Raw genomic sequence first — 15,372 nt, 5'->3', positions numbered from 1 at the left:
TTTTCTGTTCTCTTTCAATGGCTTGGGATCATTTTCTGCCCTGTTTCAGTGGATTGGGATCATTTTCTGCCCTCTTTCAATGGCTTGGGATCATTTTCTGCCCTCTTTCAATGGCTTGGGATCATTTTCTGCCCTGTTTCAGTGGATTGGGATCATTTTCTGCCCTCCTTGCTCCAGATACTCCAAGCTCCTGCTCTACCCCTGCTCATCCTGTCTGGAGCTGAAGGTTTCTGCATCAATCTGAGACAGAGATATGGACAAAAAAAAAAAAAACAATCCCTTGGGGAGACTTGAAGGCAAATGTGCAGAGGTGTGTGGGGAGCCTGAGGTGGTTCAAGGTAATTCTTTGGCTAAGGAAAGGACACAAAAGAGAGTTTGGGCCATGGCTGAGTGGTGATGGAGGTGCTGGGCTGGAGCTTGGAGGTCTCTCCCAACCTTAATGGTTCTGTGGCACTAAGGTGTGGAAAAAAAAACCACCAGGAAGCATGGAATGAGGTCAGGCAGAATTTTATTGCAGCATGGCCCAGGTTCAAGCTCAGAAGCAAATGGCCCCAGGATTATTTTTTTATAGCAGAGGAGGAATGAAGCCAGGCTCAGGAACTTCATCTCTTCATCAATCCTCTCTGCTTGCAAGGGCAGAAGGCAACCTGCAAGCTCCTGGCAGAGCCAGAAAGCAGGAGGAGAGCTGAGAGTTCAGCACTGGCATCTTCCAGGGCACTTTGGGAGCACTGCTGGTGGTGCTACTTCTGCTTGGAGCATTGCTGCTGCTGCTGCTGCTGCTGCTGCTGGGGGATGCTCTTCACAGCACTCTTGGCCTGCCCCTTGGGGGCCTGGCATTGCTCCACAGTCTTTGGAGCACACTTCTCCTGGCACTGGGGAGGGATCTGCTGCTGCTGTTTCTGCTGGTGGGAAGACATCTCTGGAAGGAGAGCAAGGAGCCAGGTCAGGTGTTTGGAGCCTCACAGACTCTTCCCCTCCCTGGGTAGCAGCTTCAGGCAGTTCTTCAGCTTGGACATCAAGCCAAGAGTGAAGGGATGACAAATTTTACCCCATCAGAAAAGAAAAAAGAAAAAAAAAAAAAAAAAAAGATAATCTGCTTGGAAATCCCTGAGGATGCTGCTGGCCAGACCAGATTTGGAGTAGCTGCCCCAGGTTGCCCTCCTGGGCTGCCAGCAGAGATGGCCACAGCTCTAAAGCACAAAGGAGCCCCAGAGGGAGGCAGTTTGGTACCCAAGTGATGATCCAAGCAGGTCAAGGTGGAGGGAAGGGAAGCAACAAGAGAGGTTTGCATAGGATCAAACCCATTTGGGGTGGAAAAAAACCTCTGAGCTCCTCCAGTCCAACCATTCCCTAACCCTACCCTCAGCACCACAGCTCTGCAGCTCTGAAACCCTTCCAGGGATGAGGATTCAGGCAGCTCCCTGGGCCAGGCTTGCAGAACCCTTTCAGGGAAGAAGTTTCTTCTGATGTCCAACCTGAACATCCCGAGGCCATCTCCTCTTGTCCTGTTCCTTGGCAGCAGAGCCCAACCCCACCTGGCTCCAACCTCTCAGGGAGCTGCTCAGAGCCTTTCCTCCCCTCTGCTCCAAACCTTTCAGCTCTGACAAGCTAAGCAGCAGCACAAATGTCAATGGAGCCTCAAGGAGAGCCTCAAGGAGAGCCTCAAAAGCAACATCTGAGACCAGTCAAGGAGCAGCAGAAGAAAGCTGCTGACAGCTCAGCATTGCAGATGGCTTTGAGAGGAAAAGAAACCAAAGCATTTGGTACCCAAAACACAGCAGCAGCCACAGCTCTGCTGAGGTGATGGAAAGCCTCAGAGCAGGACCATGTCTGAGGTGGGGAAGTGTCCTCCTGCCTGCTGATGCCAAGATTCAGCACAAAGAAGGGAAACTCAGAGCCGTGGGGGTGCAGCAGGCTGCAGTCATCAGCCCATGGGTGCAAAGCAAGCTGCAGGGGGGTGCCAGCCTTGGGGAGCTGGCACTCAGCAGCCAAGGGTTGCCCAGAAGGGCTCTTAGCAGCTGAGGGCTTTGCTGGTCCAAGTCTCTCTCTGGGGCCTCAGAAAGGCTCAGAAGATCCTGAGAAGGCTGCAGCTGCATGGAGGTGAAGCTGCCAAGGACAGGAGGAACCAAGAGGAACCACCCAGAGCCCCAGGAGCCCCCTCCCCAAGGGCTGCCCATGCACAGCACTCACCTTGGTGTCTGCTGCTGGAGCAAAGCAAAAAAAAGCCTCTCAGGTTGCTGAGGCTCCTCTGTGAGAGCCTTTTATAGGCTTCCAGAAGTCAGCCCAGGCAGCTGATGAGATCAGACTAAGTTGATGACCAGAATCTTTCACAACCAGAACCTGCTCCCCTGACACCTCCATACAGCTGGACCTCAGTCAAGGTCTGCAAGATGCCTCCTCCTCCTCCTCCTCCTGCCTGTTGTGACTGCAGGGCACACCCAGGCTGCTAATTTCTGGCTAATTCATTAATGATTCAGCCTGGCCTGACCCCTGGGTAAAGATCCCACACCTGAGCTCAGGCTTAGGAGAGCCCAGAGAGAGCAGAAGGTGTCTGGGAGGGCTTTAGGTGTCCTCTCAGGAGAGAGTTTTATCTGTGCCCATCAGGAGCAGGCTCCAGCTGGTGCAGAGCTGAGTGTGGTGGGGGAGGTCCTGCAGGCAGCAGGTCTGTGCTTGGCACTCTGTGGGTTGTGAGGGTTTGCTCCTGGCTTTGTCTCCTCTGCTTCTCCCCAGAGTGGAAGGAGAGGTTTGATAAGGCCAAGAAAGCAGAAACCTTTCCCCTTAGACTTGAACCCTTCATAGATCCAGAGAGTGGGTTGGGTTGGAAGGGACCTTCAAGACCATCCAGCTCCAACCCCCCTGCCATGGGCAGGGACACCTCCACGAGTCCAGGTTGCTCCAGGCACTCATGGAATGGTTTGGGTTGGAAGGGGCCTTGACAGGAACCCCTTGCAGGGGGGTTGGAACTGGATGATCTTCAGCCTTCCACCAGCCCAGGGTGCCCAAGGCCTCACCCAACCTGGCCTTGGACACTTCCAGGCAGGGCACATCCACAGCCTCCCTGGGCAACCTGTTCCAGGGTCTCCCCACCCTCTCTGAAGCATCTAAACCTTCACCTTCACAGAGTGGTGTTGGCTGGCTGAGTCTGGGGCAAATCTCTTGCTTCTGGGGCTGGATCCATGGCTCAGAAACCTTTTGCTCCCCTTGAAACTTTTCCAAGGAAGAAGAAAGAGGAAATACTTCAACTGAAACTGTCCTGGGCTCTAATGGAAGAGGTGGTTTGGAGATGTCCTCAGAGCTATGCCCTGTGGTGTCACATTCAGCCCTGGGAATTGCAGCCCAGTCTCCATTACAGAGGTGTGATGCATGGAGAGAGGATGGACATGGGTGCAGGAGAGCAGGAGATGCTGATGGAAACATCATCCCATCCCTGAGCATCCCTTCCTCACAGCTGGATGACCAGCAGGGCAAGGGAGGTTCTGCTGCCCCTCTGCCCTGACCTGCTGAGGACACCTCTGGAGTGCTGAGGCCAGGGCTGGGCTCCCCCCCCCCCCAGCTGCAGAGGGACTGGGAGCTACTGGGGAGAGTCCAGGAGAGGCTGGGAAGGGGCCAGGATCAGCTCTGTGAGGAGCAAAGGCTGAGAGCTCCCTGGGGGGGCTGAGAGCCTGGAGCAGAGCAGCCCCAGAGGGGATCTGAGCAATGCTCAGCAAGAGCTAAAGGCTGGGGGGGGGAACAAGAGGCTGGGGCCAGATTCTGCTCAGTGGTGCCCAGGGCCAGCACAAGGGGCACAGGAGGATGCAGCTGAGCAGGAGGAGAAAGTTGTTTGGGGTGAGGCTGCTGGAGGCCTGGAGCAGGCTGCCCAGAGAGGTTGTGGAGTCTCCTGGTGTGGAGAGCTTCCAACCCCCCCTGGGCACTGTGCCCCTGGGCAAGCTGCTGGGGGTGCCCTGCTGGAGCAGGGGGGGTACAGGAAATGCCCTCCAGAGGTCTCTTCCCACCTCAGCCATCCTGTGAGATGGATCAAATGCCACCAAGCTGCTGCAAAGCTGGAAGGGAATCCCAGCAATGCCAGCCCTGACCACAGGCACCCAGGGCTGGGCTGTGTCAGGGCTTTTGCAACTCATTCTCCTAGGGGCACAGGAAGCTTGGTGAGCAAAACCCAACAGGTCTCTTCCTCCCCTTCCTCTGGGCTTTGCAGGCTGCTCCTGCCTGTGATTACTGTGCCTGGTGCAACACTTGGGGAGGGGGAGAAGACAAAAAGGTTTCCGTGACTAAGGCAGGAGCTAGAGCTGGGTGAAGATGCCTGGAAGCCGATCAGAGGCGACTCCGCGGTGTGGGATGGAAGTCATTAGCATAGCACTTCCTGGCTGGGACTCCTTCCACCCCTGGAAGTGGGTCCTGACCCCACACCCGTGGCGGCAGCAGGCAGCTGTGAGCCAGGCAGAGCTCCTTGCTGGGTCCCCGAAGCTCTGCGCTCAGCAGCAGGGGGGTTGAGGTGCAGCTCCCTGGGCTCCAGCTCCCTCCTGCAGCTGCTGGGTCCCTGCTCCCCCCTCCCCCTGCTCTGTCTGCCTGAGCTGCCAGGCGGAGCTGAGGTGTCGAAGCTGTTTGCCTGCCCGGGACATGTTTTGCCTCTCATTATCCCCGAGGGGGGCGGTGGCAGCTTTTTGGTGTTGACAGCAAGGAGACAAAGAGGAACCCAAGGCTCCGACCCTCTCCACCTGCACGCAAGGGCTCATTAGCAGCTGATTTGGTAACCCTCTTGGCACACACCTCAGGAGGACTCTTTGCCAGATGAGATATTCCCCACCCTTGCCTTAATGATATGGTAGGTGGAGAGCAATCCTCTGCAGCCCAGACGTGGAAACGATGTGGCCCTCCCGGAGACGGAGGTGAGCAAGTCACATGCATGGGGCAGGAGACAATGGAGCCCTCAGCACCGAAACTCAGCTCTGAGGTCCCTCCAATTGGGCTTCCTGAGCTCCCGGGATCATGACTCCCGGTAAAGACTCATTTAGGAGCCAATTAAAAGAGGATTGTGCCTGCCAGAGGTTAATGAAGCCAAAGTTCCAACCATGCTGCCAGCCAGGGCTGTGTCTTCTCCTCCTCCTCCTCCTCTTGGCAGAAGGTGAGAAGAGCAAGAGCTGCTCAGAGCCTCTCCAAGCATCTGCAGCGAGGCTGGGAAGCAGCCTGCAGCCCTGAGCCAGGAGGAGATTCATCTCCTGAAGCCAAGTCCTCTATCTGCTGTACTCAGTCAGTGAGGATCGTGGCAGGAGGTCACCAAACTCCAGGTTTTGCCTCCATCAGGATGGTTTTAAGAGGTAATTGAGATGCCAGCAAGAATGGCTTCAGCTCTTCCTGTCTTGGATCTGGGGCTTGCTTCCCCTTCCATTCACCTTCGAATTTGCCTCCAAAACCCAGAGCCATGAAGACCAAAACTCTTATCAGTGACAAAGGAGACAGCTGAAAGTCTCCTCAAGCAGGAGAAAGCTCTTTGCTTTGCCTCTCTCTGCTGCCCAGCTGATGCTCTGCCTGTCAGAGAGGTCACTCCCCCTTTGTACTTCTCCCCCTTCCCTCTCCCCAGCTCCTTGCAGCAGGCACAGACCCACCCCGAGCACAGCTGCTGCTTGAGAGGAGCAGGAAGGGCAGGGGGAGGCTGCTGGGTGCCAAGGCATGGAGAGAGGGAGGGGAAAGAAGGACAGGAGCCACCTGGTGCCATCGATGGTCAATTTTTATTGCTGCTGATAGACACTAGAGGAGAAGAGGACACAAATTAGAGGATGGGAAGTAGAGAAGAGAAGAGGAGACAGCTCCCAATGCCCTCTGCCTGCATCACCTCCATTCCTGAATCACTCCCTGGGATGCCCAGCAGGGCAGAGTTGGTCGCCTGCAGCTACCACCAGAGGTGGCAGAAGTGGCAGAAGAAGCAAAGAGAGAGGCTGGCAGCACTCAAGACAAAGCCAGCTTGGGGCAACCAGCTGAGGAGAGGCCTTGGTCCATTGCAGGTGGGTCAGGAAGGTGGTGGTCATGCCAGGGGGGGCTCGGGAGCCTGTGGCTGGCAGGGGCTGCGTGCCAGGCTCGTGCCCCGGGGGTGCTCAGCACTGGTGGGAGCAGGCAGTGCCACAGGGCTCCAGGCACACAGCCTCACAGGTGTCCACGCACTTGGTGGTGCAGACCTCCACACACTGGGGTGGGCAGGGCTCCACGCACTTGGTGGTGCAGCACTGGGTGGCACAGGGCTCCGGGCAGGGGCATTGGGTGGCACAGGGCTCCGGGCAGGGGCATTGGGTGGCGCAGGGCTTCACGCAGACGTCGATGCACTTGGGAGGGCAAACCTCCACGCACTGGGTGCTGCACTGGGGGGCACAGGGCGTGGGGCAGACCTCCACACACTGTGGGGGGCAGGGCTCCACGCACTGGGTGCTGCACTGGGGGGCGCAGGGCGTGGGGCAGACCTCCACGCAGGGCTCCACGCAGACAGTCTTGCAGGGCTCCACGCACTGGGAGCACTTCTGCAGGCAGATGGGAGGGGGCAGGCAGGGCTGCTTGCACTGCTGGAGGTAAGACATCCTGCTGGGGTGCTGGGAAGGCTGAGGAGGAGGAGGAGAGAGAGAGAGAGAGAGAGACACCAAGTTAGGACCCTGGGCCAAGCTGAGCTCCTGGTGGAAAGCAGCTGCTGGGCTGAGCAGAGGACTGGTGGAAAGCAGCTCCTGTGGGCAGGAGTTCTGCATTCAGGCCTGCTGCTAAGCCTGCCCAGGGAGCTCCTGCAGCCATCGCTGGTGGGAGGCCAAGAGCCAAACCCCCCCCAAGCTGGATCACAGAATTGTCAGGGTTGGAAGGGAGCTCAAAGCTCATCCAGTTCCAAGCCCCCCTGCCCTGGGCAGGGACACCTCCCACCAGAGCAGGTTGCTCAGAGCCTCCTCCAGCCTGGTCTTAGGAACCTCCAGCTGCCCACAGCTGAGCCTTGCAGAAGCTGCAGCATGAAAATTGGTCCTTCCCTGCTCTTCTTGATGACCCCAGCAGGCAACCCAGGGCCAACCTTTCCCTTCTCACTCCTGCAGTCCCTCAGACACGCCCCAGAGCACATCACCCTTCGGGCAGAGGTTGAGCTGCTGATGCCCAGGGATGAAGCCCAAAGCCCAGAGGCTCTCCCATCCTGGGCACTGGAGCTGCACCCACATGGTTGGGCCTCATCCTGTCAGAAGAGCAGGGGTGGCCCAGAGCTTGCAGCTCCTCTTTCCAATTCATTTCCTCCTCTTGGCTTCTCCCAGCTGCCTCCTGCAGCTCTGCCCCCAGGTGCTCTGCAGCATTCTTCTCCCACCCATCTCTTTTGAAGTCCCAAGAGCTCCACCGCAGCCTCCACTCCTTTGCTTTCCAGACTTAACGAGGTAGGAAACCATTAACGAAGACAAGAACAGGAAGGAGGCTGAGAGACCACCACAGTTCCTGGGAGAGCTGGCAGGACACTTGCAAAACCACTCATGGCAAAGCCAAGCTCTAGATCAGAGCTGAGCATTCCCCAGGTGCTGGAACGACTCCAGGGGAAGCGAAGTCCTCCTGCTGCCACCAGCAGCGAATCCTCTTGAGCAGAAGCACCAAGCTGAAGAGCCAAGCCCCAGGCACTTACCAGTTCACCAATGCAAGGAGAGGAGCCAGAGGAGCTGGGGTGGTGAGCAGCAAAATGCCAACCTTTATATAGGGCTGGCCTGGCCTCGGCGCCGGAAACAAAGGGAGCCCAGGGGGATGACCTCCTGACCACTAACTGCCCAGCAGCTCCACCCCACACATGCTTCCCATAGTTGTTGACATCCTGAGTTTTGGGGTGGGAAACCCTCTTCCAGGATGGAACATGTGATGCTGAGCCAGTCCTGCTGCCCACCCTACCCCCCAAGTGATGCTGAGGTTCCCAAGGGGACTGGCAGCCTAATTAGAAGGCAGCAGGCTCTGCATTAATTATTTCTCCAAGGGAAGGTTTAATGTGCTGGGATGGTTCCCATCTCCTTGATTTCCATAAATGTCTGAATTGAGACCTTGGCTTTTGCCAGGGCTGTGGGAATGGATGACTCTCATTAGAGAGAAGGTGGACAATTGATCTCCTTCCCCATGAGAAATCCCATCCCCAAATTCTCATGGAAAGTTCCCTGGCCTGGAGCAGCTCCGGCGTGGGCAGCAGGAGCTGGGCAGGGATTGTACCCCCCCTGGGATGGGCACTGGGGAAGCCTGGGGTCAGGGTTGGGCTTCTCAGTGCCAGAAGGATATTGAGAGGTTGGAAAGTGGACAGGGAAGGGGAAGGGTCTGGAGAAGAGGGCTGGGGAGGAGCAGCTGAGGGAGCTGGGGGTGGTGAGGCTGGAGGAGAGAAGGCTGAGGGAGAGCTCAGTGCTCTCTGCAGCTCATCAGCAGGTTGGAGCCAGGTGAGTTCCTTCTGCCAAGGGACAGGACAAGAGGAAATGGCCTCAGGTTGCACCAGGGCAGGTGCAGGTTGGACATGAGAAGAAAATTCTCCACTGGAAGGGTTCTCCAAGCCTGGCCCAGGCTGCCCAGGGAGGTGGCTGAATGCTCGTCCCTGGAGGTGCTTCAAAGCTGCAGGGATGTGGTGCTGTGGGCCATGGTTCAGCCCCAGCCTTGGTAGACTTAGAGAATGGTTGGACTGGAGGATCTGGAAGGTCTGGAGGACCTCTTCAAGCCATTCAGGGCATCCATTCTCAAGGCATTTTGCAAGGGGCTTCATTTCCAGTGGGATTTAGGCTCAGAATTCCACACTGGCTTCCTGGAGCCTCCTGCTGGGCTCCACAGCTCAGGACCTGAGCTGATCCAGTCACAGAGGTGGAATGTGACCAGCAGCCTGCTCTGAGGTGAGCAAATTCCCCTCTGAGACCACTCACAGAAAGGCTGAGCAGGCAAAGAAGAACCAAGCAACCCCTGCAGCATGAGCAGCTCATCCTGGTGACACTGGGAAGCAGGAATCCCCCTGGAGAATGGCATCAGGGTCCCTTCCTGCCCTCAGCTCATCAGGTGAGCTCCAGCAGGGCTTTGCCAGGCTCCTGGCACCCTCCCAGCAGCTCCTCCTGCTGTGCTCTTTCCATTCCTCTCTCCTGACAGGCCAGGCAGCTTCTGCTGGGTTTTTTTCCCCCCTCCAAGGCTCTGCCCTGGTGGCTTTTAGAGCTGCTGAGAAGGGAGCTGGGGACCTGTGCAGTGCTGGTTTGCTTGTCTTGGACATCTGCTGCAGGGTGAGGAGAAGCAGCCCTGGCTGCATCTGATAGAGGCTGTGGGGTGCACAGGGAGCAGGCAGCTGGGGTTTGGCTGTCTGGTGATTATCTCTCTCCATCTTAGAATCATCAAAGCCCAGACTGGGTTGGGAACCTTCACAGCTCATCCAGACCAACCCCCTGCAGCCAGCAGGGACATCCCCAACCAGAGCAGGCTGCTCAGGGCAGGGCTGGTGCCAGCCCAGGGGGCATCTCCCACCTCTCTGGGCAGCCTGGGCCAGGCTCTCCCCACCCTCAGTGTAAAGAATTTCTTCCTTAGGTCTTCTCCTGGAGCTGCCCCTGTTGGGTGCAAGCAACTCTCCTGCAGTGCTCTGAGGTCCCTTCAGAGCAGGGACCTCCACCACTTCTCTTGCTGAGGAGCTTCCCCTAGCCAGGTTTAGCAGAGCTCTTCCTGCTCACCTCTAAAAGCCAAGCCAAGGGCTGGGCCCACAGCTGCCTCTCTGCTGCTCCCTCCTTAGCCTTGATGGGCAAGAGATGGGAAGGGCTTTGGTGGAGACCAGAGCTTTGAGGAGACCTCAACTGAGCTGCATTTCTAATGTGGGGATTATTGGCCTTAATTGGCAGCTCCTTGAGGAGCAGTTGTGAGCAATGTGGTCACTTGACCCAGCACATTAACTGCAGTGAGTCAGGAGCCCACAGTGACATCCTTTGGTGGCCACCATCAGCTCTTGGTGACCATCAGCAGCCCTTGGTGACCATCAGCAGCCTCGTCAGCAGCCCTTGGTGATCATCATGAGACTTTAGTGAGCATCATCAACCTTTGGTGGTGACCACCATGAGACTTTAGTGAGCATCATCAACCTTTGGTGGTGACCACCATGAGACTTCAGTGAGCATCATCAACCTTTGGTGACCATCAGCAGCCCTTGGTGATCATCATGAGGCTTTAGTGACCATCATCAACCTTTGGCAACCATCAGTCTTTGATGACCATTGACTTTTGGTGGTTATCAGCCCTTGGTGACCACCATTAGCCCTTGGTGATCATCATCAACCTTTGGTGATGACCATCAGCCCTTGGTGACCACCATGAGACTTTAGTGACCACCCTCAACCTTTGGCAACCATCAGTCTTTGATGACCATCAACCTTTGGTGGCTATCAGCCCTTGGTGACCATCATCAACCTTTGGTGACCATCAGTCTTTGATGACCATTGACCTTTGGTGGTTATCAGCCCTTGGTGAGCACCATTAGCTCTTGGTGACTATCATCAACCTTTGGTGATGACCATCAGCCCTTGGTGACCACCATGAGACTTTAGTGGCCATCCTCAACCTTTGGCAACCATCAGTCTTTGATGACCATCAACCTTTGGTGGCTATCAGCCCTTGGTGACCGTCATCAGCCCTTGGTGACCATCATCAGCCCTTGGTGACCACCACCATTCCCTACCACAGCTCCTTGGGGAAGCTGTGAGGCTGTGATCCAGCACCTAGGGAAGCTTCCAGGTCCTCCAGCCTGCTGGTCCCTTTCCACTGGGACATGGCTGCATAGCTGAGATGCCAGGAGGCTGAGAGCAGAGGACAATTGGCCTCACAAGGACATCAAGTGGCTGCTCTGGGCCATGCCCTGGGGGCTGGTGGCTCAAGTTATTAGATCCTGGCCTCTGGGGCCAAGAACAACCCAAATGGGGCTCAGGTTCCCTCTTTTCCTGTTTACTCAGGAAAGGGTTGGGAATGACAAGAGAGCTTCTGAATGCAGCCACAGCTGGAGGAGAGGAACCAGCTGTGGGCAGGGGGAAGACCTCATTGGGCTCCTCTAGAGCCCCTTGCAGTGGTTTGCTTTGATTTCCCCAAGGATTTAGAGCAGGAATGGAGCTTTCCTCAGGGATTATACATGGAGTGGGTTGGGTTGGAAGGGAGCTGGAAGCTCATCCAGCTCCGACCCCCTGCCATGGACAGGGACACCTCTCCCCAGCCCAGGCTGCTCAAGGCCTCATCCAGCCTGGTCCTGAACACCTCCAGGCAGGGGGCAGCCACAGCCTCCCTGGGCAGCCTGTGCCAGGCTCTCCCCAGCCTCACTGCCAAGGATTTCTTCCTCATCTCCAGTCTCAATCTGCCCCAACCTGGGCTGGTGGGAGGTGTCCCTGCCCACGGGAGGTTGGAAGTGGATGAGCTTCAAGGTCCCTTCCAACCCAACCCATTCCATGAATCTGGATTCTGTTGCTTCCTCCTGGGTCAGCAATCCACAGAGCACCTTGGGGGTGGAGGAAGCACTGGGACCTTGTGAGCAGATACCAGGCAGGGTCACCCAAACTGTCCAAGAGAGCTTCCTGACACCAGCACCAGACCTGAGAGAATCCTCCTTGCCCACCCCAGCTGATGGCACCTGCCCAGGACCCACCAGGGATGAGGAAATAGAAATTGCAGAAGGCTGAGGGAGGACCTCGGAGCCACAGGTGGCAAAGTCACGAGGCAGAGCCTCCCAGACCTCCTCTTCCTCTGCCCAGAGGCTCCTTTCCACATTGCTCATGCTGGAAAATCTCCTTCCTGCCTGTGGGCTGAGGCTGCAGCTGGGCCCCAGCTCCTCCAGCTTCAGAGGAGCACAGCACCAAAGCTTTCCAAGGCCTTCTATAACTCCTCAGGACTTGGAGCATCCCTTCTGCCAGCAGGCATCTGGGAGGGCCCAGATGAATCCCAAGTCTCCCTGGACCTCCTAGCAGCAGCTGCCCCTCTCCCAATCAGGCTTTTAGGAGGAAATCGAAGAGTCTGGGAGGACACAAAAGTGAAGGAACCACTTGGAGATGGCTGGTGGCAAAGTCTTTTTATTGCTGTTATTGCTTCATACAAGAAAAGGAAGGGGCAAGGAAGGAGGAATGGGGAAGTCTCTCCATCCACATCAGTGCAAGGAAGAGTTACAGAACCTCTCTCCCAGGAGACAGCCCTGGGGGCACAAAATCACTGAGTTACATGGCCCAGGGAAAGGTGGGAATGACACAGGACAGTGAGAAGGACCTAGGACAGGAGCTGAGGAGAACCTTGGGCAGGAATTGAGGAGACAGAAAGGGCCCCAGGAAAGCAAAGCTGTGAGGAAGACCTTGGGAAGCTCAGGGGTCTGCAGACCCCTCCCATTCCTTCTTCTCTGGGGACTCCACAAGGTGAGGGCACCGCAGAGTGGGGGGTCCCACCACAGCAGCCCCCAGCTGGAGCCCCTCAGGGAGCCCAACGCTTCCTGCAGCAGACATCTGCACAGCTGATGGAGCAGTGCTGGCCCCAGGCAGGGCTGCAAACAGCTCCACACTGGGGGCTGGCCTGGGTCACACAGGGGCTGGGGCAGGACTCCACACACTTGGTGACAGCCTGGACACCTCCACAGCAAGGATCCACACACCTGGTGGTGCACTTGGTCACCTGCTCACAGCAGGGATCCACACAGGTGGTGGTGCACTTGGTCACCTCCTGGCAGCAGGGATCCACACACTGAGTGGTGCACTTGGTCACCTCCTGGCAGCAGGGATCCACACAGGTGGTGGTGCACTTGGTCACCTCCTGGCAGCAGGGATCCACACAGGTGGTGGTGCACTTGGTCACCTGCTCACAGCAAGGATCTACACACCTGGTGGAGCACTTGGTCACCTCCTGGCAGCAGGGATCTACACACCTGGTGGTGCACTTGGTCACCTCCTGGCAGCAGGGATCCACACAGCTGGTGGTGCACTTGGTCACCTCCTGGCAGCAGGGATCCACACACCTGGTGGTGCACTTGGTCACCTCCTGGCAGCAGGGATCCACACAGGTGGTGGTGCACTTGGTCACCTCCTGGCAGCAGGGATCCACACACTGAGTGGTGCACTTGGTCACCTCCTGGCAGCAGGGGTCCACACACCTGGTGCTGCATTGAGTCTCCTGCCCACAGCAGGGATCCACACACCTGGTAGCACATCTGGGCAGCTGTCCACAGCAGGGATCCACGTAGCAGGTGGCACACTTGGGCACTCCACAGCATGGAACCAGGTAGAGGGTGGCACACTTGGGCACTCCACAGCAGGGATCCACATACCTGATCACCTGAGGGCAGCAGGGACCCACACATCCAGGGAGGCACCTGGGCACCCTGCCACAGCAGGGATCCACACAGGTGGTGGTGCACTTGGTCACCTGCTCACAGCAAGGATCTACACACCTGGTGGAGCATTTGGTCACCTCCTGGCAGCAGGGATCCACACAGGTGGTGGTGCACTTGGTCACCTCCTGGCAGCAGGGATCCACACACCTGGTGGTGCACTTGGTCACCTCCTGGCAGCAGGGATCCACACACCTGGTGGTGCACTTGGTCACCTCCTGGCAGCAGGGATCCACACACCTGGTGGTGCACTTGGTCACCTCCTGGCAGCAGGGATCCACACACCTGGTGGTGCACTTGGTCACCTCCTGGCAGCAGGGATCCACACACCTGGTGGTGCACTTGGTCACCTCCTGGCAGCAGGGATCCACACAGGTGGTGGTGCACTTGGTCACCTCCTGGCAGCAGGGATCTACACACCTGGTGGTGCACTTGGTCACCTCCTGGCAGCAGGGATCCACACACTGAGTGGTGCACTTGGTCACTTGCTCACAACAAGGATCCACACACTGAGTGGTGCACCTGGTGACACCTCTGCAGCAGGGATCCACATACTTGGTTGTGCACTTGGTCACTTTCCTGCAGCAGGGATCTACACACCTGGTCACTTTTTTGCAGCAGGGATCTACATACTTGGTCACTTTCTTGCAGCAGGGATCTACACACTTGGTCATTTTCTTGCCACAGGACTTCCCACCCTTGGTGGTGAACTTGGTCATCTCATAACAGCAGGGATCTACACACCAGGTGGTGCACCTGGTCACTTCCTTGCAGCAGGGATCTACACACCTGGTCACTTGCTTGCAGCAAGGGTCTACACATCTGGTGGTGCACTTGGTCACTTCTTGGCAGCAGGGATCCACACACTTGGTCACTTGCTTGCAGCAGGGATCCAGACAGGTGGTGCTGCACTGGGTCACTTGCTTGCAGCAAGGGTCAACACACTTGGTGGTGCACTTGGTCACCTCTTGGCAGCAGGGATCCACACAGGTGCTGGTGGTGCACTTGGTCACCTCCTGGCAGCAGGGATCTACACACTTGGTTACTTCTTTGCAGCAGGGATCCACACACTTGGTCACTTCTTTGCAGCAGGGATCCACACACTTGGTCACTTCTTTGCAGCAGGGATCCACACACTTGGTCACTTCTTTGCAGCAGGGATCCACACACTTGGTTACCTCTTTGCAGCAGGGATCTGCAGACTTGGCCACCTCCTGGCAGCAGGGATCCACACAGGTGGTGGTGCCCTTGGCCCCCTCCTGGCAGCTGCTGCTGCTCTCTGTCACCCTGCAGGCGCAGCAGGGCTCCGGGCACCTGGAGGCGCAGAGCTGAGCAGCGCAGGAGCCGAGCCCCAGGCTGCAGGGGTCCAAGCAGCCAGCAGCCTGCCTCACCCCGAGGCTGCCCAGGTTGATGTAGGTGGTGGTGCCCTGGGGAATGCCAGGGGAGCAGCAGGGATCCAGGCACGGAGAAAGGCACTGGAGCTGGCGGAGAGCGGCGCGGGGCTGCCCCCGGGGCCTCACCGGGAAGCTCCTGACCAGCACGGAGGGAGGGGGGATGCAGAGCTGCCTGGGCTGGAAGCCATTCTGGTGACACATGGTGGAGGGAAGGGTCGTGTCTGAAAGCAGGGAAGGGACAGAGACACTCAGGAGGCTGCTTCGGACCCTGAGCTCTGCTTCTCCCCCCGGAATAGTGGAGAGGATAGAGGGAAGAGAGCCCCACAGCCAGAGCAGGGCACCAAGCCCACATGAAAGCCTTTCAGATGTTGGAGTCATCAAGGTTGGAGAAGCTCTCTGAGATCATCAAGCCCAAGCAGCAACTCAACCCCACCATGGCCCCAAGTGCCATGGCCACACATTTCTGGAACACCTTCCTGGATGGGGACTCTCCTACCTCCCTGCTCCAATCCCTGACCTCCCCCAGGACAGGACCTGATGCTTCCCAGTGCTGCTCCTTCCCACCAGCCCCACAGAAGCCCTCCCAGCTGCTCCTCATCCAGGCTTCCTTCCAGGCATGGCTCACCCTGGCAGCCTGCAAGTCTCCACTCCTTATCT

General features: G+C 57.4%; 2 protein-coding genes across 2 annotated transcripts; both read right to left on the bottom strand.

Moving 5' to 3' along the window:
• Window positions 1–6,086: 6,086 nt before the first annotated feature.
• Window positions 6,087–6,560, bottom strand: LOC128980124 (small proline-rich protein 2H-like). Its single transcript, XM_054398567.1, has one exon. It carries the CDS (start codon window positions 6,558–6,560, stop codon window positions 6,087–6,089), a length of 474 nt encoding a protein of 157 aa, XP_054254542.1.
• Window positions 6,561–12,411: 5,851 nt separating this feature from the next.
• LOC128980102 (keratin-associated protein 10-4-like) lies at window positions 12,412–14,916 on the bottom strand. Its single transcript, XM_054398543.1, has 3 exons — window positions 14,701–14,916; window positions 14,066–14,457; window positions 12,412–13,921 (listed from the first exon to the last, which is right to left on the bottom strand). The coding sequence occupies exons 1-3, from the start codon at window positions 14,914–14,916 to the stop codon at window positions 12,412–12,414; spliced, it is 2,118 nt and encodes a 705-aa protein (XP_054254518.1).
• Between the last annotated feature and the right edge of the window lie 456 nt (window positions 14,917–15,372).

This window comes from Indicator indicator, unplaced genomic scaffold, assembly GCF_027791375.1.
Source record: "Indicator indicator isolate 239-I01 unplaced genomic scaffold, UM_Iind_1.1 iindUn_scaffold_64, whole genome shotgun sequence".
NCBI lineage: Eukaryota > Metazoa > Chordata > Aves > Piciformes > Indicatoridae > Indicator > Indicator indicator.
The sequence above is the reverse complement of the archived record's forward strand: the minus strand, read 5'-3'. Positions and strand labels throughout refer to the sequence as shown.